At 42.8% G+C, this 27,112-nt stretch overlaps 1 protein-coding gene across 1 annotated transcript in view; it reads right to left on the bottom strand.

The window, feature by feature from the left end:
- TECTA (tectorin alpha) overlaps positions 1-27,112 on the bottom strand; it is a 51,952-nt gene that overhangs the window by 8,850 nt on the left and 15,990 nt on the right. Inside the window, 8 exon segments of the mRNA XM_088138993.1 lie at positions 4,533-4,732; positions 8,079-8,640; positions 10,142-10,752; positions 12,640-13,213; positions 17,035-17,627; positions 20,461-21,034; positions 22,461-22,873; positions 26,893-27,058. Coding sequence (XP_087995119.1) covers positions 4,533-4,732; positions 8,079-8,640; positions 10,142-10,752; positions 12,640-13,213; positions 17,035-17,627; positions 20,461-21,034; positions 22,461-22,873; positions 26,893-27,058 — 3,693 coding nt within the window.

Raw genomic sequence — 27,112 nt, 5'->3', positions numbered from 1 at the left:
CAGAGATGTTACCTGCCCATTGCATTCTGGGTTTTTTTGTTGTGATTTTTGTCCTTTTCATTCATTTCATTTTGCTTCTTGCTCGAATGGAGCACTTACTCCAATTCTTTGCCTTGTCCAGCGATAACATATTTGCTTATAGCTGTGATGGTGTGATTTATTTTATGATTGTGATTTCTTGATACGTTTTGATTTGAAGAGAAAGGAACATCCATGCATGCAAACACACACACACTTTTCTGTATAGAGAACATTATATCAAGTCCACTGCCATGTTATCTGCTACGGATTTGCAGGACTGGTATGAGATAAACATTCATTCCATTGTGCTGGTGTTTCAATACACATTTTTTCCTGACCTCAACTAAATCATTTTTAGTTAGATAATGTAACATGATACATTCATATGCAATCCAGGTGTACAAAGAACAGTTACCAACAACAGTGAACTAAAAACCTGTAGGTTTGTTTTCCTTCAGATACAGACAGTAGCCTATCTACACAATCTTTTTCAGTTCATTGCGTTAGTTGCAGAGTGCGACCATGCAGAAACCAACTGGCTCCTCCAAAAATTTACTTTTCACCAGGAGAGGGCAGCTGTGTAGAATATTTCTTAATGGATAGACCGACATGCCCTCTCGCCAGAAGCTCTAAGCGCTTGGCAAACCAAAATCTGTGGGGTTTGGATCAATATTCTCTCCAAACAAAACCTTAAAATGTCTGTTTTGTAGAGGGCACCAGATGTATAAAAATATTGGATTTTCAAAATTATAAGAACCCTTTTCAATCCCCTATTCAGATGCATTCAAACATTCTGTTTTTCACTTGGCGATAGCAGCAAACCGACATCTGGCTAAGCTAGAAGCAGGTCAAATGAAGCACGTACAGCAACTCATCTCATTTCTCATATACACTGTGTGTTCAGCTGCATCCCCAGATCGTGATTTGGGATGATACGAAAGAATAGCTTAGAGCCTTAATTTTACACATTTCTTCCTTTCTTCATCCACATTTTGGCTTCTGCAATATGAAAACTTATTTCTGGATTTTTTAGCATGCTATAGTTTGCTGTTGAATCCAAACATAATACACTATGTTTTATATAACCTGCCATGGGGCCCCCAAAGGTAAGACCTTCAGATTAAGAAGTTTGAGATTCTAAAATCTCCTTGGTTTTTTTTTTTTTTAATGCATATTCTGACTTGAAGACCTAATTCTGGCAGATCAAAAGACTTGTGAAAGGTTGCTGACCAGTGTTCCTAGTCTGCTACACTCATCACCTGTAAAAGGGGGGAAATTCAAAGTTAGAATTGCCATAGCAACATCTCTGCCCTCTCTGCCAAAGGCAGTGATACCAATGGCCTTCTGACTGCTGAACTGTAGCTTTGCAGAGGAGCATAGATTACATTCCACTCTCTCATTATCAGATTTATAGCATAATGGAGAGCAAGAATGTGGTCTCATCAGATAAGTCCTGCTACCATTTTTCTTTTCCTTGGGAGGCAAAAAGCCAGCTACAGGAAAGCAGAAAGCAAAACTAGTAGCAGAAATGGTTCTTCACAGCTGCTCTCTCACATTGTGGGGTGAAAACATCCAATGATTTTCCTTAAGGTTTGTAATTCTGAAAAGAGACAGGAAGCTAAAGGCTGCTTCTAAGAGACCTACTTATTCTTCCTTGGCAACATTACTAGGCTATCTGCACCTTTCAGCATTTCACAGATAGCAAGAAGGATATGCCCATTTTTAACCCAAGCTGCCTTCTCCAAACCTACAAAACTACTTTATTTGGTCAGATTACCGTATTCATGTTGGTGGCCCATGGTTGCCTTACTTGGATTAGCAGAAACTCTATGGGGTTTCATAAAACTTCAGCATGCAAAAGATGTTCTACCATTAAACCAGGGTCCTTCCTCTGCTATGAGAAGCTTAATCAGAAACAAGCACTGCGCTCCCAATCCAGGGACAATGGCCAGCGATAAATCATGAGGACAATGCTGGCCAGTTCACGCATGGAGAGCAAGAACCAAAGGCAATCACCAGGGTTTGAAATGCACCTCAGATTCCATACAGCTGTGAAATGGTAAAGTGGGACCTGCATCTGGAATTGTATAATGGATGTTTTTCAACAAGGCATTCCCCCAAAGGCAGGAGAATTTAAGATGCTTGGCAATTCACTTCTTCTAACTGATTTGTACAAGCCAAACTGATTTGTACCTTTTCATTCAGGGACTGTAACGTGGTGCCCTCCAGGTGTTTGGGAAGACACTGGCAAGATTAGTTGGTGAAATAGTCTCCTCTGGGGTGATGGAATCATGGAACCTCTAGTATGAGGGTATGACATAATATAACAGCTCAATTGTTCTAATCTGAGAGCTTAAATGAGGAGGTGCATACCACTCATTACTGGCTGGTGAGAGTGGATCCAACATTTTCAAAGAGCACAAAATGGCATACCTCTACTCAAAAGTAACACCCAGAGTAGTTATCATTGATTTCCACATTCCTCCACATGATGCAATAAATACATCAATGCCATACTGGAAGGCATATAAAAATGCAGAGTTTAGGTTAGAATAGGTTGACAAATTAGTATTTTAGGATAGAAGAATGTGAACATTGGGGAAAACTATATACATAAATAAGTGTAAGCAAAAAAGGAGGAAGAGGAGGAGGAGGTGCAGAGAGTGGTGGTGGGGGAAAAGATTTATGAATGAAACCATGTGAAACTGATAGGGATTATTGGTCTGCCCCCAATAGATGCAAGCCAAGGTAAATAATTTATTGGAACAAGGATCAAGAAATATCAACTTTTTCAACCCATTGAAAAATAATCACTAGATTGATGAGTAACTCAGAAACAACATTTAATATCCCCGCATCAAAATAAAATGTTCTCACAACCATCCCATTTTAGTCTTTCACCTTGATTCATCTCCTTCGTCTCTCATTTACTAATTTCCCTCTGCAAATGAAATGTCTTTCCATGAATTTATGTCGTCTCCTGCTCTAATCTGAGAGTAAATTCTGGGGAATCAGAAATCAATGACAGGGAAGGATCTCCCTCGGGGGTCCAGCGAAGGATGCTGAAAGCCTGATTAAGCTTCTGTCGTCTTATATTTCTCTCTCTCCCTTGAAAGAAGGCTGAATGCAGAGCCCCATTATGGAGAACTGGTGTCACTCCATTGTGAGGACGAAACTGACACTAAACGGACACTGCATTCTGCATAGACCTACATCGCTGATTGTGCCTTTCAAGGGAGGCTGAAACGTAACGGCAATATAGACTTGCAGTGGAGAGGAAGAGGAAGCCAGCTTACAGCCCCTGAAAATTATCCCCAGAAGACAAAATCCCTTTTTAAGGACAAATAAACGAGTTCCCCCCAAAATTGTGTTTACTGCCCCCCAAATCAAGCTATTATGGAGTGCTGTCATTGGAGACAACAGCAATGGGCTGAGAGCATTCAGATCTCTTCCTCTGTTTTCATTGTCTTTGGAACCTATTTACTAACCAGTCCCGCAGGCAGTTTAGGACAGAAAAACACTATAATTTGCATGGTATGTTATCAAATTCTACAAGGTTTCTTGTGCTCTCTTTTTTGCTCATGGTGGTTATTGCTGCTTAGATGAATACAGATGAGGAAGGCTCCTTCAGTGCAGACGGAGCGAGCTTCCTGATCGGGATGCCAATTGTGGCAAGAAACAGAGATAATGGTGTTAAAGCAAACATATCCTTATTTCTCCTGAAAGAATCGAGGGCACCAGAAAGGAGCAGCCACTGTGCTATGCAGATTTATGGCTGCCTGTTTAGAAATGCATCTTTACCAAAGCAAAGGAGGCTTAGAGGAGAATTTCACGTAGTAGGTTTCTTTTTTTAAACGAACAGAAATAGCTCTTTTGTATGTTTTCGTTGTAATCTTTATGGACAATACGTATTGCAGTAACAGAAAGAATTCATGTAGACCCACACGCAAACTCTAACACTCATGATGGATGCTACTCAGGACATGCAACAGAAAAATGTTCTCCCTTAATGTATTCCAGACATGCAACCCTGTGAAAAAAGAGACTGATTATATTTGGGGCTTAATTTGGCTGATGTTCTTTTGGCACCTCACTGCCAATATTGTGTTTGAGACAAAAAGAAATTATACCCGTTTTCAGAATATTGGACCTCCAAGTCACACTGCACCATATCTATGTTGTGCTATCGAATTCTAGCCACAACTGGCCCAGAAAATGTATCCTATTCCAGTGGTGTCTGGAGCAAGTCACGATGATGCCAGAATGGTAACGCATAGACACACATAATGACATTGTCCCATAAATGCCACCATTACATACTTGTGTCTCAGTGTCTGATGCAATACTGAATACTGAACCATAGCCTTTGTGCAATGCTGCCCTTTCCCACCCTTGTGGACGCCCATGTCCCACCTCTTCTCTGCTTTGGCAGCACTGTCACCCAGGCCTCCAGCTGCTGACTCAGAAGATTCCCCACAACCCAAGCCCCCATTTTGAAACCCTGGGCTTACCTCATAATATTTGCCATCTGAGTAACAGCCGCAGTTGTGAGGAAGAATGCAGCTCTTGCCGTTGAGGACATACCCTGGGTCACACTGACATCCTTCCACGCAATAATGGTTGCAGTCGCTTTTCAGCCGGATGGCAGCACAACGAGGCTGGCACACACTCACGCAGCTTTCATAGTGGCTGTTGGGAGGGCAGCTGACCGCTAGGACACAAGGGACAAAGCTTCTTAACATGGGTGCATCTTAGTCTGTAAGTCATCTGTTAACATGGTGAATCAAGCTATCTATAGAAATCGGTATGACATAGTAGCCCCCAGGAGCTTAAAATCCGGAGGAACACTTGGTCCTGGTGACTGAGAGTCTCGAGAGCTATCTACTCAAGCTAGAGAATGCTAAACTGGGAAAACATATTGACTGGCGCTCACAGCAAATGGGCAAAGATTCCTTTGGGCCTGGATAGCAAAGAATGAGCAACTAGAATTGCCAGTGGTCTACTAGAAGGTGATCCCTATGTAGAAACTAAGCCTGAACAGGAAAGATGGTCTTTGTTACAATGTCTGAAGAGAGAGAAAGTATTTCTCAGAGAGCGGATGGCAGTATGAGGGAGTTGCCCGTGTTGACTGCCTGCGCTGTCCTCCTATGGCAGGCTTGAGGTCAAATCCTGTCTTTGGAGGGTGATGTTTACTCCCCAATTCATCAGCCCCAGGAATACAAAAAGAGGTGGGTAGAGAAAGAGAATTGGTAGCAAGGGTTTGGTGGCAGGCTATTCTCCTTTTCGGAAAATGTCCCTCTATCAAAAAATGTAACTAGCTTTTTGAGCTATGTGAAAACCAAAACATCTGTCCAGAAGCAACAGCTGGTAAACAGAAATCCCTGCATGTTTGGACGCCACACTGCTGTCAAAGCATCATCGTGTCTCTCTCCAAAGCTTGTTCTCTTCCTCCAGCCAAGGAGACAACTTTAAAAACCACAGCTGGCAAGCCATCTCAGCCCTCCTAAGGGTCAAGGCAAGAGCAGACCAAATTCCTGACTCCAGTGGCTTCCTCTCCTGCTCGCCTCCACCTTTCTCAGGGCTGTTAGTGAATCCTTTAGTGGCAGGAGCCATGCTGATGGAGGCTGTCAATTTGTAGACAGAAAATGATCCAAATGTAATTTCTAAATCTGATTAGTGATGAAAACGACTTTTCAATTGATTTGCCTGAGAAGCTTTGCGTCTTCGTTTAGGAGAAGAATAATTGAACAATACATTGTAACCTATTGACAGGAGGGGCTCTTTACAACAAATGCGTGCGCTCTCCCCGCACTTGCATAAACTAATGATATTTGCATTTGACAAATGAAGAATGACTGCTTTGGGGAGATGAGATTAAACCTTTCCAGGCAAGTGCTGCAGTGTGCCAAAAAAAAAAAATCTTTGACCTGCGTAAGCAGTGCATACCAAAATGGAGCTCTGCTACTGAGTGGAGGCCCAAGATATCTTGGACAAGGACTGAGAAGGCTGGGTGGCAATTGAGTAGCATACGCCAACTGCGTGACCTTCCTGGTGCATCACCTAAGCAATTTCAGCCTGCCTTGCCCCAATCTGCAATTATATCTGACTTATTACTTAGACAGAGGCTGTGCTTGTACAACATCTTGTGCAAAATCAGCTGGTGTGATGATGGTCTGATTTTATGTTAACTCTGGCCATGGAATTCATTGAGCAAATCATCGATCAATTAACTGTGAGTAGACATGTCACAGGAACACGTGACATGGCTGACCAAGACATCCTTTCTTCCCACTCATTTCTGTCCCCTTTTCTCTCTCCCACATGGATGTAAAGGTGAAAACTGAAATAGCCACAAAAATTGGGTGCCAAGATATTATCTTGATCACAGAGGAAGGGACAGCTAACTCCCTGGTAAGTAAATTTCATGAAGGAGTCAGGAAATGAGAGAGTTTAACCCCAAACAAACCCAGATAGATTTGGGACTAAAGTCAACTCCCTCAGGATTAAGTGTCAATTAACTGCAATTTGAATTCATACAACCTGCTATCTCCACTTCCATGTACTAGCTAAAAGATATGTGTCAAAACTAAGCATTTTATGGACACTAATAGAAGAATATGGTGGGACAGTGAGAGATAACAATCAAGCTTAGAGTTGTTCATTTTATAACCTTTCAGAAGTTTTGAACAACTCTCACAATTGGCCATACTAACTGGAACTGATCATCCTTAAAACCTTGAAATCCTTAAACCTCTGGAGGTAATCAGATTTTTTTATCCCTGTTCCCTAATTTCACATGCAGGTTTCTTTTTTTCCCAATATAATTCAACCCGAGTTAGAGCCTGGGACCTGCATGCAAGGTTCCTCTTTTATCAATAAGTTCTGGGATTTTTTTCCTGTGAATAGGCCTATTTTTCACCATCTTCCAGCCAACTCTAGTGATAAAGCTCCCCAGATGATACTAATGATCTCAGCCTTCACAGATCCCAAACCAAGGCCATCCTATTGAAAAGACTTTCAATAGGGAATGTCAGATTTCAACAATAAATCCAACACACTACCAGAATCAGACTAAGCCTTTGTGCCAGGTGCTTCAGTTTGTCAGATTTGGTGAAGCACTCATGATTCATCCTCTTTATGAACATGGTTACACCAGAGATAATCTTCTATTACTCCAATGCACATCTTGTTCATGATGAGGTATCTGCTGGGTAATTCTGTCATGCCATCTCTTCTTATTTGTGTCATTTATCCTGCACCTTCTGTTTTGTCATTAGGTCTCCCAATCTAAGTCACTTTCTTCTTCTTTGTCTTTTTATCTCCAACATTCCATTCATCTCCTTCCTGAAGAGACTCAGTCCCTTGAATTAGCTAGCTTCATCATGTCAGGGCTCAAGGCCCACCACAGTCCTGACATCTGGGATGTAAGTTGGGGATTCAATCCAGGTAATGCAAAAGAGGACAGAATAGAACCACTGGAAGATCATCATGGAAAATTCTTACCAATAAGGGCCCAAACTCAGGAACAAAGGAGCTAGTTCTTACCCTAACATACTCAGTTAATCTGGGTTAGTGTTGATCTTTCTTTGATTTTTAAATAGCTTAATATATTGCTTTACCTTTCTGTGTAGAAATAGTGTGTTTTGCTCCCACTCCAAATATACAAGAGTGATGTTCAGATGTGAGAACTAGAAAGTCCTGACTTGGCCATAAATGAAAAGTGGTGTTCGTTGTTTGATAATTTTTGCATTCTTTATAAGCCAGGAACTCTGCCTTCTATTTCTCCCCATAAGCCAGAACGCTAAACCCAAACGAGCCATGATTTATGAACCTCATTTATTAAGATGGAAAGGATGTCTAGATATGCAATAAATAATACTAAGAAAGTACCAGCAAATCCAGTCACCAAGAGAAAATGTCCCTTTGAACCAGAAACACATCAGCTGAAAATAATCAGAACTCCTAAAGTTGAAAGAAATCTTTTTTTAAATGGATAAGCACAAGAGGGGGAGGAGGAGGAGGGGGAGGAGGAGGAACAAAAATAAACTTCGGCTCACAACATGACGTGAAGTTCCTCCAGCCAGTGACTGCTATCCCCTGGGTTTGGCAAGTGCTGGCATAATTCTGCAGCCAGCTGCAAGCTGTCTGCACTGCTCCGCCATCAATGCAGGTGTCAAATAAGCAGTTCTTGTAGAAGAAGGTAGGGTTGACCTTACTGTGGCACCTGGAGAAGACACCGCTCTTGCTAGGAATCAAACTGCACAGTTGCTGAGGCTTCCAGAAGCCTTCTACCTTACGACAGGCTGGGCATCTATCACCACAGCCCACCTGGCAAAAGGGGTCCCGCTTGGCCCAGCTGTGGCCAAACTCATTAATACTGGAGACAACAAGGCCACTAGAGGTCTGAAGATCATCATCAGGGTTGCTGTTGTATCTCCCACAGAGGCCGTATGTGCCATTCTGAAGGTTCCGTGGAACAGTGATGGAGAGGAAGGTCTTCCAGTCATACACCACCTTCAGCCCAAAATCGGTCTCTATAATGATGTGGAAGCCAAAGGTGAATATGTTCACCTTCCCTTGGCCCAGTTTCAGAGGCAGATAAAGACGTTCCTCATTGATCTGCAAAAAAAGATGCAAGGAAGTCAGTAAAAGAGGGCAGTTGAAGGAGGCAGGCTTCAAAGAAAGATGACCTGACCCAGGAAATCCAAGTTTAAATCCTCATTCCACATCAAAAGCTTATTGCATATCTTTGGTAAGATCCCCATATCGCTGCAGGATTTTCTCATAGTAATGTGGTCAGGTTAAAAGTCCAGCTCAGTGGCAGCACTTGGATGCTTAGCTGATCCTGGAAAACCAGGCAAGGTCAGACCTGATTAATACTTAGGAGAGATGCCACTGGGAAATCCAAGGCTAGACTGGAAAGTTAAAAAACAAAACAAAACCACCAGAGGTTGATAATGATGAACAGCTTTCAGTATTACTGCCAGGAAAACTACATGGATATGGACAAGAGGAGACCATGGAGTCAAGCTCAATCTGATGGACTTTCTATCTTCACACATTAAACACAAAGATCCTTTGTTCTGGGTACCTAGAAAGCATGGATTATAAAGATACTTAATAAATGGGAAAAACTAGACAAATTATAGCCCTGGCTTGACCAGCAGCCCTTAGCCTGCTCCAGCTGTAATGGTTACTCTAGGCAGATAACAAGATAAAATGCAAGAAGAAGAAGAAGTAAAACATACCTAGTTGTGTCAAGAACAACTAAGAACCAAAAGCACATAATAACAAAATGGTCTTAACTTGTGAAAGGGAAGCAGGGTTGGGGTCCTCCATTCTTTAAGGGGGCAGAAGATAGGGGGTTGCCACTGAGAAGGCCTACTGCCTGCTCCACAACCCATGAGCACTGAAAGGAGGGAGGACCCTGAACAGGCCCTTTCTAGATATCCAGACCAAATTGTGTTGCCTGATACATCCCAGTGCTGCACTCTACAGAGCTTTAAAGGTAATAAACATGATTTTGAATCTGGCCTGGAAGCAGTGCAGTATCTTAAGAATTGGTATTGTATTGTGCTGGCAGCTAGTTTATTGGTGCTCTCACCAATAATCTATCCACCATGTTCTGCACCATCTATAGATCATCTTCAAAGGCAGTCTCATGAAGAACACATTACAGTAGTCCAACCAAGTTATCAAACTATCAGTGATCAAGCCATAGCTAGGACATCCTGATCCAATTCTAAAGGGAATTTCCAAGCTCTCTGTTCAGAAGTGTGGTGGGATGATATCAGCAACCTGCTATGTAAAAAGAGATGACAGAAAGGTAGAAAATGAGTGCCCCCTCTTCGGCTTTGGTCTTGCCTAAATTCTTTAAGCTGCACTTACCATGCGGTCTCCAAGAAATTCCTCCTGCTGGAATCCAACTTTCTACAAAATAGCAAAGTTTGGTCTGATTTAGGAGCACACCACCCCATTTTAGAGCAAAAGACAATTCAGCTCCCTGTTGGGCCAACTGAAGCCCACCAAACTTGAGAAGTGCTCATTAGATCAACTGGGTTTGGGTGCCCCATCTTATCCTGATTAAGGCAGAGGAGGAAGGTAATCTCTATTGACTTACAAGCACAGTATGTTTGTAGGCTCGATGGATCACAATGCTATAGCTGAAAACTTCCACCTCCACCTGCTTTACCCACAGAGCCAGAGAAGGGTCCCGATCCTCATTCTTGGCAATAACTGTAAACTCGGGGAAAGTATCTGACCTCTCTGACCTCTGGCGAGTGATGGTTGTACAAAGGACCAAAGGACAACTGCTCTGAAAGTCAAATGCAAATCCATCAAAGGTCAAGTAATGGCTGTAGCCAGAAATGATGCAGGAGGCATCTGTGCGGGCCTGGCAGTAATATAGGCCACTCTCCTCCAGGCAGTATTCATCCTCTTTGCAAGGGAGGTTCTCACAGCGCACGCTGTTGTCAGAGCTGTTGCAGTAGCAGAAGTACTGACAATCAATGTCCATCCAGAAGGACTGGTTGGTGGAGAGCTGGTGGCCCTCAAAGCTGCAGCCGCATTCACTACGGAGAATGCACTGGGTGCCCCGGAGGACAAAGCCTTTGTCACACTGGCAGCCCTCCACACAACTGTCCAGGCACACGGGCCCCATGCTCAAGGTATCACAGGACTCAGAGCAGGACATGCACTCCTCAAAGTGACTATTCTCAGGACAGGCAAGAGCTGGAAGAAAAAGAAGGAAGCAAATGGTCAGACGGAATCCCAGGGGCCATCTCCTGGATGAGGCAGCAGCCATCTTGACCTGAGTCAGGCAGGGGCATTCACAGGAGTGTTTCAAGATGGTAGCCCTCTGCCCCCATTTTACACAACACGCTTAAAAAGAGTTAGGACTTTGGTTATGTGGTCCCAACCTACCATCCTGATACCTGCCATGGACACCCCTGGAGTCAGGAAAACCATACTTAACCTCTCATCATCCCATACAAAGATTGCTTTAACCAGGGTGGAGGAAGAAAGGAAGGATGATCTTATCAAATTCAGAATCAACCACTATAGATTCAGAACAGATGGAATGAATTATCTGATCATTATAGAAAAGGACTTCTATGAGGTGAAAAGAAGGATTGATGGTTACAAATGATTATTTCCCTTAATGTTTTACATCCTTGAATAGCCGGGAGACAGAGGGAATGAGTTTTATTATTTATCCTTATGGATGATACAATGTGAAACCTGGCAATACACTGGCATGATTTTTTAAAATTCAGCTTGCTTTATTACTGGCTTATTGAATCCTGTTATTCACACAGCTGAAAGGTGTTTTAGTTTTTTCTTAACCCTGCCCTGCTGCGTTTATTACTCTCCTAGCATTGATTACACATTGTATTACATTACACTGCCTTAACCTCTGTGGAATTTTCTTTCAGCTTTAAATTTGCACTGTGGTTGCTTTATTTTTCATCGCTTATCGATAAACCTTTTAATACATTTCACTTACAACCATGAAGCTAGATCCTTTGTTACCAATGAAGTTTCCCCTGCTACAGTATAAATTTAAACCCAGGTGTCAGGTACAAAGAATAGAAAAAGTCACTGCCTCTATGCTGGATTTGTGAATGTTATGGAAGCAGCTGGCAGACCATCGTGAGATGGACAATGATGGGTTTTGTTCTTGCATATCAGATTTCTGGGGTGGGGGGAAAGGAAGCTTTTGCATATTCCATTTTAAAGGGGTTCATAATTAAATGACCACTTAATGTGCCTCTTACTACTCCTTTAAGGTTAAGTTCCTGATCTTGAGTCTCTGCAAAGTGCGTGATCTGCTAGATCTTCAGCATCTATCACGCTGTGTTCAGTTGTTTCCATTTTCTTCAACTTCATTAAACCTTCCATACTTATGTGTGCAAGATGTCATTTTAAATATTTCCCTTAGATTATGATATTTGTATCATTGGCAGCAAGAATATTATCACAGCTAAACAAAACAAAGTACTCTTCCTTCTTGCATTTTAGTTATCCTCTGTTGTTACTCCTTAAGTTCCATATACCTTGATTCCTGCATTCTGCATCAGGAACTTCTGTCTATGTATGACTTCCTCATCTTCAGTAAAGCAACTTATCTAGCACTATCAAGTCCTTGAAGTTTCTTGTGTTAACGAGTTCCTGAATATGAAATTAAGTTTTTGAAGAAACAGAGACTTATAGCCATGTCTGTTCTGAAATCTGACAGCATGGAACATTGACTCTTTTGGTAAAAGGCCACCATCCTAAGGACTGACTGTAGACTTTTGTACACCCAAGCAAGATTTTCCAAGGCTCTGTTTCTACCACATCCATTAGTGGCTTCACTCGAACCTCAGAAGAGTTTTCTGAGCATAAGACTTAGAAGGTTCTCATGTATACCTAGAAATATTTTAGTGGCTTCAGTCCTAACCTATGTAACCTGGGTATCCCATTAGATCTAGAAAGATGATTGTTGTTATTTAATAGCATTGACACCTTAGGGCATTTTGACCTAAAAAATCCATGATGCTGACCTATACTCAAACAGCTTAAGTTCCTACAGGGAGACAGTGTGAAGATAGGTATCTCCCCCACTCCCCAACTTACGGCAAAAGCTGGAGCTTCTCCACTGGCCAATGTCCACTTCTGCATTTTTACAAGCGCTGGCGTAGCGAGCTACTGAGTCGCACAGCTCCGACTCGTTTCCGCCACTTTGGCACAGACGGAAAAGGCAGGTTCGGTAATACGTGGACACGTTCACCACAGAGTGGCATTCCAGGAAGGAGCTGTTGGTGGGATCATTGATGACTCCACATTTTGAGCGACTCCGGTAGTCTTTCAGAAGCTCCGAATCATTGTTGCAGGCCTTGAGAAGATCACCACATTCCCCATTGCAGATCTCATTGAAGGTTGTCCAGCTGTCCAGGAAAACTACCAGGTTATCTGTGCATTTCCCATTCGGAAAGCAGAATTCATCACTGCTGTTTCCATTGAAATAGCCGCAGAGGCCTCCAGTACAGTTGAAATATATGGTGGAGAGACGTATCTCCAGGATACCCACGTCTAAATAATGGATATGGATGAGTCCATCCAATTCAACAACTGTCCCATTTTTACTCCGGTAGATTTCTAATTGCCCAGAAGGATGAAAATATGGAAGTTCTGTTTCATATCCATTCACCTGCAAATGAAAAGGCGAAAACAAGAGCCAACAAATGAATGAAGAAGAAAATAAAGAATCTTGGGATATCTTCCTGTTGTTCCTTTGATTAATGAGGATTAAGCAGAATTGAGCAATGGAAGGTCAACAAGGAGGCACACTTCGCATGGCAATACATTGTGTGTCTATAGCTGAAGTCATCTGCCAAAGATAAGCTGAAAGGCATTTCAATTTGGGCTGCCCAGAAAGCAGGACAGGATTTTTTTAAAGAGAGATTTGGGGGATAGAGGGGAATCTAAAAAGCTTTTCACATTACATAGCAACTTTTCACTAAATTTAAGAGTGAGTGGCAACCATTCCTGTTTCTGAAATACACAAATTTATGTGACAGATGCATTTTCAAACCCAGCTTTGCCTTCACATGCTCAATTAATATTTTAATTGAGATTTAAAACAGGTTTCTATCACCTCCAAATGCCCTCCAGATCTATTTCGGAATACTGCTTCTATCCCAACTTATTTGGAGATCACTCGATTGGGATGATGATCTATATGGATTCTCTTTCTCAGAGAAATTACAATCTATTCTTGGAAGCTAAATTCTATCTTCAGCTCATGCCATTATCCCAGAATGACAGTACTAGATTTTTGATACTCAGAAAAACTTTAGACTTCAGCCATTCCAAAAGAAAACACAGGACCTGAACCTGAGGCAGAAACGCTTGATTTGATGGACATATGAGAGAAGCAATGGTTGCTGTAGACATATATTTACTGGAAAGAACAGCAAACACAAGCGACGTGGGTGGGATGCATAAAAAAATAGATCCCGACAATTAGCGTGAATACAATCCATGTTTTTCTACAATGAAATGTCATCACAAGATTGGCAAGAAGAGAAATTTGAATATAAAACATCTTTCCTCTGCTTTCTAATCACACACTGTGTTGATGCATGCAAGCAAACAGCATGAGACACGTTCAGCAGTGCTGCTAGCGTGGAAAATATGTTTAAAATAAGCTGTCAATTGCTTCCTTTTTGTAAAGCGCTTCTATCCACCTGGTGGCAGTGTCGCCTGCGAGCATGAAGCAGACTGGGAAGCAATGTTTCTACAAGGTGCACATTTAGAAGAGTAGAACTGAGTTTCCTGAAAGGTTGCAAAACCAAAGCAGGCAGTCTTATCCCACGGTTTTCTCAATGGAGGGGATCTGCAGGTTTTCCCAAGGAATCCAGAACCTATACTACCATATTGACTAGACAAAGGTTGCAGGACAAAGAAGAGGAGTGCACCACTACTTGGTCAATCACGACTTTTAAAAAAATTGCACCATGCTACTGTTCTTTCCAAAAAGAAAAGCATTTCCATCAATTGTAGGTGAACTATATATTAATGTTAGTCTAACTGCTGATAAGAATAGCCATCCAGATTCCAGTAGGACAACCATGTCTATTTATACCCATTTACCTCTATCAGAAATTCTGCATTATGATGTTATTCACATGCTTGGATATCCAAAACATAGAGAGAAAGCAGGGATACGAAGCCCAGCTCCTTTATCCATCTCCATCAGTTTTCTTATTATGGTGATGAAAGTCTGCAGTGAAGCTCTATGATATGTGCCTGAACATGGCTATAGTTCTTCATGACTGGAAATCTCAGGATTTCCATGGTGAAGACAACTGTTCTTCCATTCTGCCAACTGTAATTACAATTTTATTGCAGATCTTACCCATCAAGCTCCTGTGCTTTGGACAACTGAGTATGAGAAGTTCTTTATCTATTAAGAGATCAAACTTGAGCTTCCTGTAATTGTGTGAATGCAATTTACAGGTCATAAGAACATAAGCTGTACCCTGCTGGGTTGGACCTCTGGCCCAACTACTCCAGCAGTCTGTTCCCATAACAGTCAACCAACTGTCCGAGGAAGCCCATTAGCCTCCCAGCAGATGGCCTTCTGAGGCAGTTCCATTGCCGTCAAAGCTAATAGCCATTGATCCCATGAGGTCTGGCACGATTTTGTTGGGTCTGGAAATAGAAGCTCCAGCAAATGTGATGGCTTTAGGCTGCAAGAAGAGTTTAATTCTTCATTACAGCCCAGGTTAATGTTCCTCACCCTGAAATCCTCTGGATGCACTAAGTCTGCCCCTCCCCAACCAAAGAACTTTAATCCACACACATTTGGAAGACTTCAGGCTGGGGAAGCAAATCAAAGATCCCCTCTGTAAAGCCCACAGCTCAATTCTCTGCCTGATCAGAGTACACAGGACTACTAGTTACATCGTTTGAAAAGTACTTTAATTGTCCTCCTGCAACTATCAGTCATTTCAACTTTAGTTCTGAACTCTTTGGGTGGGGAATGGGAGAGAATCAAAGCTCGACATCTGTAAAAAACAGAAAAGTTCTGTCTCTGTCAAAGAATCTCACATTTGTGAAAAGCAAGGAATAAACAAATCTTTTATCTTGAAGACACAAGCAATTATTTCAATTGTCAGCAAGGGCAGAACCAAACTGAGGTTGTTTGATCATGTCTCTGAACTCTTCCTGTATCTTCCATTATGAGCATTAAAACTGCCAAGCAATTGCCTAGTGGGAGGAAAATGCCACCACCAGGTGCAGCTAATGAGACATCTGAACATACCTGAAACTCCTCAGCAGAGTTAGGAAACGAACCTACCTTTAGGTTTAAAGAAGCTCAGATAGCAAGCAAAATGAAGGGCAAGAATGTACCCCAACTGGTTACTAATCATCCTCACTGCAGCTTTCTTCTTCATTAGCACTTCATTTTCTGAGTTCCTTCCATAGTCACCCCCTCCTATCTGTTTGTTTACACCAACTATCCTCCAGGCTTCCCCATTTGGGGGAAAAAAGAGAATGAGCGTGCATGTGCTTATTTGCTCGTTTCCTATATTGGTCAGTTTCAGTGACTCCTCTCCCCTCCAGGTTAAGAAAATAATTTGCCCAGCAGTTAATCAGTTTCAGTTCCGTAACCTCCAGGACCTAGCTAGTTGCACAGTCCTAGCAGGGACTGCTCCCTAATCTTTGGGCCTATTCTGGCTTGGTGTCTTTCCACATTTCATTTTAACGTGGAAGATGCCCAAATGGGGTGTGGGGAGAGGGGCAGACACACCTGGCTAGAGAAAACATAAAGAATCCTGAAGTCAGGCTCTCCCCATTCTTGCGACAGTGTCTGGATTAGTGGATCTTTTCCCCACTGGCTGATGAGATGTTGAAAGGAGATGGTGGCAAAGTTGGAAGAGAAAAGTCATCACCTTCCCAATCACAGTGGCACACTCACCAGCCAGGATAACGGGATAAGCAGTGGCTTACTATCAGTGCAATGAAGTCAGGAGAGGATTGGCAATAGGGACGGTGAATGTTATGCTGCTGAATCAAGATGGGTGGACTGCACTTTAAATCAGAAATGGGGACATCTCGGAAGATCTCAGAAAGACCATGGAGGCAAGGGCCTATCATCGGGCACTCCGAAATATAACTCCCGTTAGCCATCATCCATCTATCTTACTGTATGTTTCTGAATCTCATGCCTTGTATACAAATACTTCAAGGTATCTTGTAAGTTTATTGTGATGATGACGACGATGGCAGTGATTGGCTAGATAAGTTGATCTGTGTAGCTCAGAAGTTTTCTCCAGTCTGGGACCCTCCAGATATGACGGGCACAGCTCCAATCATCCCGAGGTCAGGAAAGGCCGCTCTCTCTGAATAAAACCGGTCCGTGAGGATTTGTTGAGATGCTGTTGTTAAATGCTTTCCTGCAATTAAGAGCAATGACCCCCCCACCCCCCCGCTTTGAGCCTCTCACCCACAGAAAGCTCCTACCTTGATTTCAGAGTTGTCTTCACCCCCAAGCTTCACCTCTTGGTTGGCGACTTGGATCATCAAGGTGCGAAGCCAGTCAGGACTTGATTCTGGTTTCTTCTTGCTGATGTCCACTTCCAGGTATCTGGGCCTCCCTGGGCACGTTTTTACCAATGTGTAAGAACTGTCCAGGGGATAAGCAAAGCCAACTCCATCGAAAGTATGCAGCACTTGATCCTGAGATACCAAACACAAAGTCTCCCGCTTGGGGTAACACCCTTGATACCCCTTCTCCACTGTACATGCTTCTCCTTCTTGACAAGTGGCATTGAAGCAGCTGACTTCCCCTCCTTCTTCACACCAGCACTGCACTGTGCAGTCCACAGAAGCCCAGAATGAGTCCCCCACGGCATGGTAGCTGCCATCCACATCACAGCCACACCCTTGAACGGGGACACAGGTGTCAGTGCTGAGAACGTAGCCTTCGATGCACTCACAGCCTTCAGTGCAAGGAGAGTTGCAGATCAAAGGGGCCGTTAGGTCAGAGCAGGTGGCCGGGCAGCTACTAGTACATATGGAGTAGTGACTGAACTCCGGACAGTTTACAGCAGTTGCTGAAAAAGGCAAACATGACAGCGTTGATTTAGAATGATGGATCCATTGAGTACCTAGCCTGGGGGTAGCACCTACAGGTAGTTCTTGACTTACAACATTCGTTCAGTGACTGAAGTTACGGCAGCGCTGAACAAAGGGACTTACGACCTGTCCCCAAGTTTATGGTCATTGCAGCGCCCCCGTGGTCACATGATCAAAATTTGGGCACTTGAACAGCCCACCCAAACTTATGACTGCAGAGGTGCTTCAAGTCCCCCCACCCGCCCATCTCCCCCTCCATCTCTGCCCTTTAGCCCCCTGCTGCCCTATGCTCCACAGCCCCAGCTGACCTTCACTATCTTCTTACTGCTGACGAGGTGTGCCTGGCCTGGCCCTTTGCGAGGCAGCTGGCCGCATGAGGCTTTCTTCCCCAGGTCGCGCATGGTGGTTTCCTCGCGAGACCTGGGGAAGATGGCCTCATGTGGCGGCAGGGGCCTCGGAATGCAGGGTGGCAAAGGCAACTGCGGCTGGGACTGGGCTGGGGTGGCTGCAGCTTTACTCCATGCTGCTGGGCTGGGCTGGGGCTGGGCTTCGTGCTGCGAAGGGCTTTGTGCTGCGCTGCAGCTCAGGGGCTTCTTGCAGCCCCAGAGCCACAGTACGCCAAGGAGCCCCTAAACCGCAGCATGGCAAGAGCTCCAGAACTGCACAGTTCTGGGGTTGCTTGCCAGCCTCATCTCTGGCCTTTTGGGTGGCCAAAAGGGCAGAGATGGGAGGGAGAAAGGTGGGTGGGGGGAGTTGGAGGCAGTCCCTTACCTTACTGAGGCTTGGGGCTGGGAAGGACCAAGTTCAGAATGGCTTGGATTGGGATGGGTCCTCAGCTAACGACCGGCGGAATTCACTTAACTATGGCAATGGGGGTGGGGGTGCTGCTGGGATTGCCGTTGCTAAGCAATGCAGTCATGTGACATCACACTTTACAACTGCATCGCTTAGCGAAGGAAATTCCAGTCCACCTGTGGTCGTAAGTCGGGGACTACCTGTAGTCAACTTTGGCTGACCTTGAAAGAAGCTACATGGGGTTTGCACCTAGTTCCTATTTGGATGTGAGTCCATCAGGAAAACCCCAGGCCATAGGCAGCAACAGCAAATTACTTCTGTACAGTTGCCAAGGAAACTACACATGAAGTCAGCAAAAGTTGAGCTTGAATCAAAGGAGACTTACACGTTCAATGCTTTGTAATGACTACAGTATGTACTTTTTCCAAGGGACTACAAACTAGAAGCAAACCCAGACAAAAAATAAAAAATGACAAAGGAAGGAAGAGAAATGTAGACAGGAAGTCATGACCAGGTTGTCACTATTCACTGTAGTCTAATTTACACACGATGCAACAGAAGAAGCTTAAGAGGGTACAAATGTGCAGATGAACGGAGAAGAATAGCCAAGTTAAGAGAGGGTCCCCCAGGTCATGTCTTAGCCATCTATTATGAGATCTTACATTTCTCTCACGTAGGTATGGACAAATCAAGAGCTACTCTGTGTTGATTTGCAGAGCTATGCAAACTTAAGGTCCAATAAGAGAGCCAAAGAATCAAAGTGTGGTGGGGAAAAAAAACAACTGGAAAACACTTTTATTTAATTTAGCCTAAAATGTCAGCTGTAAGTTGCAACGTTCTATGCTCAGATTTAGCCATGGTGCTTAAAACTTTTTCCATCCTTCAGCAAACTCCAGAAAGGGGAGCAAAGGACAAGTCAAAAAACTTTTCTCCCTTTCTGTTTGTCCTTGGCTGTCTGTCCCTTGGTTGCCTCAAGCATCTCTATGTCCTTCTCAGCTTCCGTAAGCAGAAGAGTATTGAATTGGGTCTCACAGCAACAGTATCTTTTAGAATTCTAGGGCTTTTGGGGGGAGTGGGTGGGTGGAGAATTATTGAAGTAGTTTTTTTAAAAAAATGCAAAGTTCTAACCAGAGTTTCTTGAAGACATGGAAACCTTCTGAGTTTTCCTCAGAAAGCAAAGTCATTTAAATGAACAATCAAAAGCAAAAGGTGCACCATAGAAACAAGTTCATGTCTAAATATGTGTAGCTACACAAATACCATCTGGTGTTTTTCACTCTCTGTTCTTTACAAAATAAGAACCTTATCGAACAGAACAGACCAAAGATCTCCCTATTGTAATTCCTTGAGTCCGAGAGCAGACAGCTAGGTATCCCCAGATAGCTTACAGGCACAAAGAAACAAAGCAAAGTAGGAAGATGGATGGAGAAATGAAGAGCTTGCATCTTCCAAAAGCCTGAGTAAATGGATATGCTGCCAGCTGTTTCTAGCTAAAACAGAATTATTAAACCTAAACATTTAAGAATGTATGAGAAACAGGGAATATGTTACTCATTCAATAAAACATATTTACAACCAATCAGACAGGTCAATAGGAGCAGTGGCCTGGTCAGAATAAAAGCTGCTTTTTATCTGTTGATCCATTTTTATTGTTACTCTTCCCGGAAGGTTCTCAGGCCCAGGAGCTGGAGCCGGGAGTTCTGTTACTCAAACACGGGACAAAAGCATCATTCAAGGGCACTGTAAACCTGCCATTTCTACTTTCTTTTGTCAAACTATAAAAAATATCTTCTCCCCAAGAGCCAGTTGCTCTTATTAGCAGGCCTGATAATCATACGGACAATTCTCTCCCTCTGTTTTGGAACAAGCTACATGATGTTCCATCTTGTCCTTCCTTCCTAACTCAGGTTCACCACGTAGAAGTATGACGGACTGGAATCCCTCCATGAAGCAGGTGAGCCCTGCAATTTTTGCTGGGTCTGTATCTGTCTGAAATTCCAATGCATGGTGACTTACCACATCCAGTCTGCACCCGCCAGTCTCCAATTGGGATCCCTAGGGCCTGGCAAACCAAGGCGTAGGCTTGAATAGCTTGGCAAAGTCCTCCTGTGCCATTATCACGGATGCTGCACAAATCATATACGCAGCTATGGACAAACGCTGTGGGGTCGACAATGGCCCCACATTCCCACAGAGGGCCTCCGGTTTTGTTGATGAAGCCACAGTACTCAGGGCTGAAGTAGAGAGACTCCATCGCCATATCACAAAGACTGCAGTTGTCTAAGCAGCCTGAGGAACACTTCCATTCAGGATGATAAACCCGCCAGCTCTCTCCCAGATCCAACACAGAAGTGGCCAGTTTCCCATCAGAACGCAAGGCATCGTCTTCGGGATTCTTGTTGTAGTTCCCACACAGGCCACAGGTAGCATTAATGTAGGAGCCAGGAACTGAAATGGCAGCATAATGGTCACCATCATATGTCACCAAAAGGCCAAAGTCAGTTTCCACAGCTGTTGACATGCCACTCTGATAGATTTTTATGGCTCCCAGTTCCAAGAAGACAGGGAGAGACATGACCAAGTCATCTATCTGTAACATGGATATAAAGTTAATATTCATCATCATCATCATCATTATCATCCAAAATGAGAAGGTTCAAAATGAAGGTATTTACTATCCTTATATGTGAACCTTCTACTACTATAATTATCACTGTCAATACAAATAATTTATTAAGTAGCTAATATTAATCAAGTAGTGCAAAAAGAAAAAAAATGCAAAGAGGATATGAGCAAAAATGAAAGTATTGTATCACTCAGCCTAAATCCCAAGATCCTAAGGCTGTAGCCAAGTCTATAAGGTGCCTGAGAGAAAAAAAGAGAAACAGATAAGACCCCAATTTCCCAGAGAGTAATTGAGTGGGCTCAGGACCCTCTAGTACAGTGGTTCCCAACCTTTTCTATGCCCCACACCCCTAGGAAATGTTTGATTAATGTTCACACCCCCTACAAAAGTAGTATCACATTTGAAGATGTGCTCAAGGCACATTGGCAGCTGGCTGAGTGATGACTTGTGACTCGTCACTAAGAGACACAAGCCACTCTTTGTCGCACCCCCTGAAATTCCATCTGCAGGCACCCCAGGTTGGGAGCTCCTGCTCTAGTAGAAGGAACTTGTAATGGTATGTGGGAATGAACTTTAGAGACGGGGGAAGAACCGCAGCCAGGGCAATGGATGGATAAGAGGCAGCTTAGCCCACAGCAGGAATGTGGGTGTGGCAAACATCTCATAAGGGACCCTTCCTAGTTTCCTGGGCTGTAAAGGCAACGGGGAAGAGATGTACTTTCAGACTTGCAAGATTCTGTTAATGGTGTCTTACAATAAGGTAGAGCAGGTTCTTCTGGGTGTGCTTCTTGTCTGGACTACCTCACAAGGCTGACATCAACTTGCAATGTTGTAAATGTGCATTCAAGCTATGCTGGATTTTACTTCCAGCATAGGTTTTACTAATGTCCCTGGTTGCCTGCCTGGAAGATTATGGAAGATGGAAGCCAATCCATATGGAGGGCATTAGATTGAAAAAGGCTGATTCCATGTTGCAACATTTCCCATATTAGTGCCATTAGATGAAAAAATAATCAAAACATCACAGAAATTAATAGAATCTTCTTGTTTCCAAGCTTGCTCACTGCTGTGATTCCCATCTTGGTTTCTATTGAAGACTGCTTTTTTCCCCTCAAATTTCTTTTTCCAGATACACCCAGACAATGGAATAATGCCATGACACCATCTAGACAATCACATTTGGATACTCAGACCCATCGCTGAGGACAAGTGAAGCAATTCAGGAAGCACAGCTCTTCCTTTGCATGTATTAATATGTTTTTTCCTTCTTTGAAAATCCCCCAAACAGAAACAGGATTTTCTTTTCTGTACAGCTAAATGTGTTGGTTCCAAGCTTATCCTGAGTCTGAAATGCATAAAAGTCCTCTTAGTAAATGAGGATGAATCTCACCATAATCTTTCCAAAGCTGCCTTTGGGAATGACAATTTTGTGTGAATAGACCTCAATGGAGATGTCCTTCAGCCAGGAGACAGAAGAGCCACCACGATTCTCATTCTTGGCTTCCACACTAAAGAAGGGCAAGCTGGATCCTGGCCAACACTGCCTGGCAAGCAAGTAGGAGCAGGAACCTTGGAAATGGAAAAGGAAGCCATCGAAGGTGTGGTAGTGTGGATCTCCAAAGATCACACAAGTGCTGCTCTCCACTGACACACACTGGAAGAACTTATCCTTTGCCTCGCAGATTTCATAAGGGCCACAGGTGACATCCTGACAGAAGAGCTCATTGTTGAAATCCAGGCAACGACATTTGGAGGAGCAGTTAGCACTTTCCCAGAATATCTCTCCTTGACGAAGAAATTGCCCTAAAACAAACCACATAATCAAGGTTATCTTCACTTTTCAAAGGAGGAATCCAAGGTATAAATGAAATGATAACCCAAGAAAGATTGGAATTTTACTTTCCTTGTAGAAACAGTGATGACCCACAATTCCACTCACAAGTCAACTGAACCCTGGTCAATCTACTTTGCCATCTGCTTGTCCTTGCAGAAAGGGAAAGCAGAGATGACCAGAGCTAGGGGTAATCCATAGGCTGCCCTACCATGCTTTGGACCATAGTTCCTATTAGCATTGCCATATTTGCCTTCAGTGATACAAGTTGTTGTCCAAAATATCTGAAGGGGAAGGCTGGTTTATGCTATTAACCACTTTAAAGGAGCCTTGATTTAAGTACTTTTTTTTTATTATCTGTTGCCATATATGAATCATTGCTACAACAGGCTGAAACTACTTTCAAACCTTGGAAAGTGTCCTGTAGGAAAATTAGACAGCTGTCTTTCAATGCGGGATGTGTACACAAGAAACTAGTAGATAGAATAACTGACACTGTGAAATACGATCGCAAAACTAAAATGTGACATTTTAAGGTGCGTTGCCATTGACATACCATCTGCTCTTGATCTCACCTCCACTGTAATCACATAATCATATTTCCCATGAGCATATGATTTCTTCAATGCACCACGTCTGACTAAACAAGTCAGACCTGGTTAATACTTGTAGGGGAGACCAGCAAGGCTGTAGGCTAAACTTTACATTAAAACAGATAAAAAGCTGTTGGCCAAGCTAGGTGGCAGCATCTAGCTGACCTTGACAACCTAGGCAGAGTCAGACTTGGTTAGTGCCTGAATAAGAAGAATCCCAAGGCTGTAAACTAGGTGGTGAAGTCAGAAAACCATTTTGGAAGAAGGCAATGTCATATCAGAATGGCTTCCAAGAAAACGACATGGATGTGTCTATGAAGCCATCACGAGTCAAGCTTAGTCCAAGGGATTCTACTTTCTTCTCTCAGTGGAGATTCAATGTGTTAAGGCCCCTTTCCTCCAGAGACAGCAAAACACTGCCCTAGCCCCAGGAATTTATCCAGCATTCTTTCTATGCTCAGCAGTGAAAAATTGGAAAAATAAACACCTATTTAAATTACAGAGCATTGGCCCCAGTTAAGCTGCAACTATGGTGGGACTGGCTTCTATAAACAACTAGGTTCATGCAGTGTGAATTATATCCCAAGCATGCCATTGTTGCCATAGCTTAATTCTATTAATAATGGGTGAGTTACGTCTGCGGCTCAAGGGGTGTTAATTGCCTGCTTAGGCTTGTTTTCCTTCCATATGAATTAGCACTAATTAAACATCAAATAGCGCAACTTTGGAGACTCAATATTTTACAATAGCCATAGCAGTTTTGACTGTAACTGTTAATGAGGTGGATGTCTGCGTCTGTGTCTTACACATAGCTAATTATTACACACACACACACAAATTATTGCTTGTACCTGCAATCATCATTATATGAAAAAGCAAGAGTAAAATGTCTATCAGGGTGTGTTGACAGAGGTTGCAGTAACTTGATCAGTAAGGATTTTCGGTTCCCATATTTTTTTGACAGTGGCCATTTGAAAGTCTGAATTAGACTTCTAAAATTTCCGAGTTTCAATCATTCAAGATGCAAATTTTGCATGCAGATCATTCCAGTCGGGGGTGGGGGTAGAACATCGGTTCCAAATCTGCACCATTTTGCACTTGGCTCCAAATGGACTGATCGCAAGGCTGTCTAGACCTGATCATGTCTCCCTTTTCTTCTTCCTTCCCTTCTTTCTAGTCCATTAACTTCTCCATCTGCTTGCTTGTCTTCATCCCCTCTTCCATCCTCCCCACGTAAACCCCACCAACCTGCAGATAAAAGTTCTTCACACTGCTATGGGCTTGCAGTCAACTTGGGCTCCACATTGACCATGTTGTAGATCCATCCCAAATGTCTCCAAAATTAATTGTTTCAAACTTTAATATTTGCAAGCATCTGGTTGTGCAAATGATACTCCCTTGTGATAGCAAAACTCCTTTTGCTCTGGAATCTTTTCATATCCATGCAACTGTCTTGGTGAAATTAAAAAGCCCAAGATAACTTCAGTACTGTTGCATGGAGCTCAAGCAGACCTTGCACCAGAACTAGAACAGAGATTAGAATGCTATAAAAGTTCATAATTGGGAAGAATGGTAATCCTCCCACCCCCCAGCAACATCTCCCAGGAGGCAGGCAAGTCTCCCTTTTATTCTCTGAGTGTTGTACAGTATTTGTAAAGATCAGATTAACAGGGTCTCCAGGTGGCTATTTTAAAGACCTAACACAAGAACCTTTTAACTAAGAGAAGGGCAGTAACGAAAAGAATCACTTTGTTTTCTTTTGAAAGGTCTCTACATGCTGCCGATTCTGACAGCAGCTCAGGAGGAGGCTTTGAGACTGACTTTATAACATCTCTGTACTTCAACATAGATGGTTTCCAAGAGAAACCTCCATTACAAAGCAACGGAGCTAGAATTTGTATGAGAAATGGGTACCGTGGGATTGGACTCAGTGGGAACAAGGAATGGTTTTACTCCTTCACAAAGTCACTGCCTCCATTTTAATTGTTTATAGCTTACGTTGTCTTTTTTGTAATTATGACAACCAAACATCATGCTGGGAATTGGATGGGGTTTCTAGGTGCCCTCCAGACAGATGAACTTCGCCTCCCAGAATTCTGCAGCCAGGATGGTCATTATAAAGAACGTTGAGAACTGAAGTTCACACACCTGGAGGTTGCCCAAGCTGAGAAAAATTAAGTCAAATTTGTGGTGAGGATAAAACAGATAGTGCTCATGAGGTCTATTTCCATGAATTCATTTATGGAAGGTGATGGTAATAATGATGATAATATTAGTAACAACAACAGCAGCAGCAATAAATAATTTGTTAGGTCTATCTCACCACCCCATTTGGATTTTGGATTTATTTGGACCTACAAGAAATGTATCATATTTGGGCAACATTTCTTGGCTAACTGGGCCCATTTTGGTGGCATGCACATCCATACATATCTTCTGTCTTACAACCAATAGAACCTACATGCTCATATCACAATACATTTATTAAAACATTGCCAGGCTCTTTGCTGCCTTTTGCTCTGACAGAGTAACATGGTTTACCCATGCATCTGTTAATTACTATTACCACAGATAAGAAGTGAGAGAAGTGAGAGAACAATACACTAAATAAGACCATTTTTTAAAATGAGGAAAGTTCTTAATGGCCTCAGTTACATTTGTTCTTCATTATCTGGCATAGCAAGATAAAAGTTGCATGGCACTTTATACTAATGACAGTCAGTACTGATGGATAACATTAAGAAATGGCGACAATGAGCTACAAATGACAACAATATCACACAAATTGCATTTCTGGGAGAATTCCCATGTAGAACTATCATTTCCAGATTTCCCCCAGGAATTCTATGAAGAAGAAAAGCCATATTGCTCTTGAAATTCTGTCTGTGTTTGTCCTAAGTAGAAATCACTAAATAGGAGGAAGGGGGGTTTCAATTTATGTCCTGCCTTTCCACACAGAAGACAGTCAAGACATTTAGCAACAAAAGAGAAAACATAAACAGTCCAAATTGATGAAAACACATAAAATCATTATTAACCCATTTCTAATTGAAAAGAGGCAGCTGTGTTGCTTTCCCAGCTTGGGAGTAACCCAGGAAAAAGCCCCCTCCTGTGTACCCTAAAATTAATTTTAGATTTATTTTCTAGTACAGTCAGTAACAGCTCTATTAAGCAAGTTTAAAGCCTGTGATGTTTAGAGTACTGATGTGGTCTAATGAATGAGAATGAGAGAAGAATGTTGCATATGAAACAGTCAGGTAAACTGGAGGTCTGGTTAACCATCTGGCATACAAACAGGGCCCGGTTCAATCTTTAGCAACATCTCTTGGCAAAATTGTCTGAAATCCAATTTTCAGCTGCTGTCAACGTGACACAAGCAGCTTCCTATACTTGTTTACCTCGAAAACTGCATCCGTTGGCTGGATCAATTTCCCTACCATCGATTTTGAACACCCAACGACCTGGCACATTGACATTGGTTGTCTCTTCAATGTTGACAATGTCTGGGGTCCTGGAACCAGGAATGCTGAAATAGTTGGTACTGTTTCCACCATTGAAGCCAGCCTACAAGACCAAAAAGAACAGAGTTGCCTTCAAATTATCTAGAACTTCACCTGA

Source organism: Python bivittatus, unplaced genomic scaffold (genome assembly GCF_059951505.1).
Source record: "Python bivittatus isolate LINGU-HERP-01145 unplaced genomic scaffold, Pbiv_v1 ctg000320_np1212, whole genome shotgun sequence".
NCBI lineage: Eukaryota > Metazoa > Chordata > Lepidosauria > Squamata > Pythonidae > Python > Python bivittatus.
The sequence above is the reverse complement of the archived record's forward strand: the minus strand, read 5'-3'. Positions and strand labels throughout refer to the sequence as shown.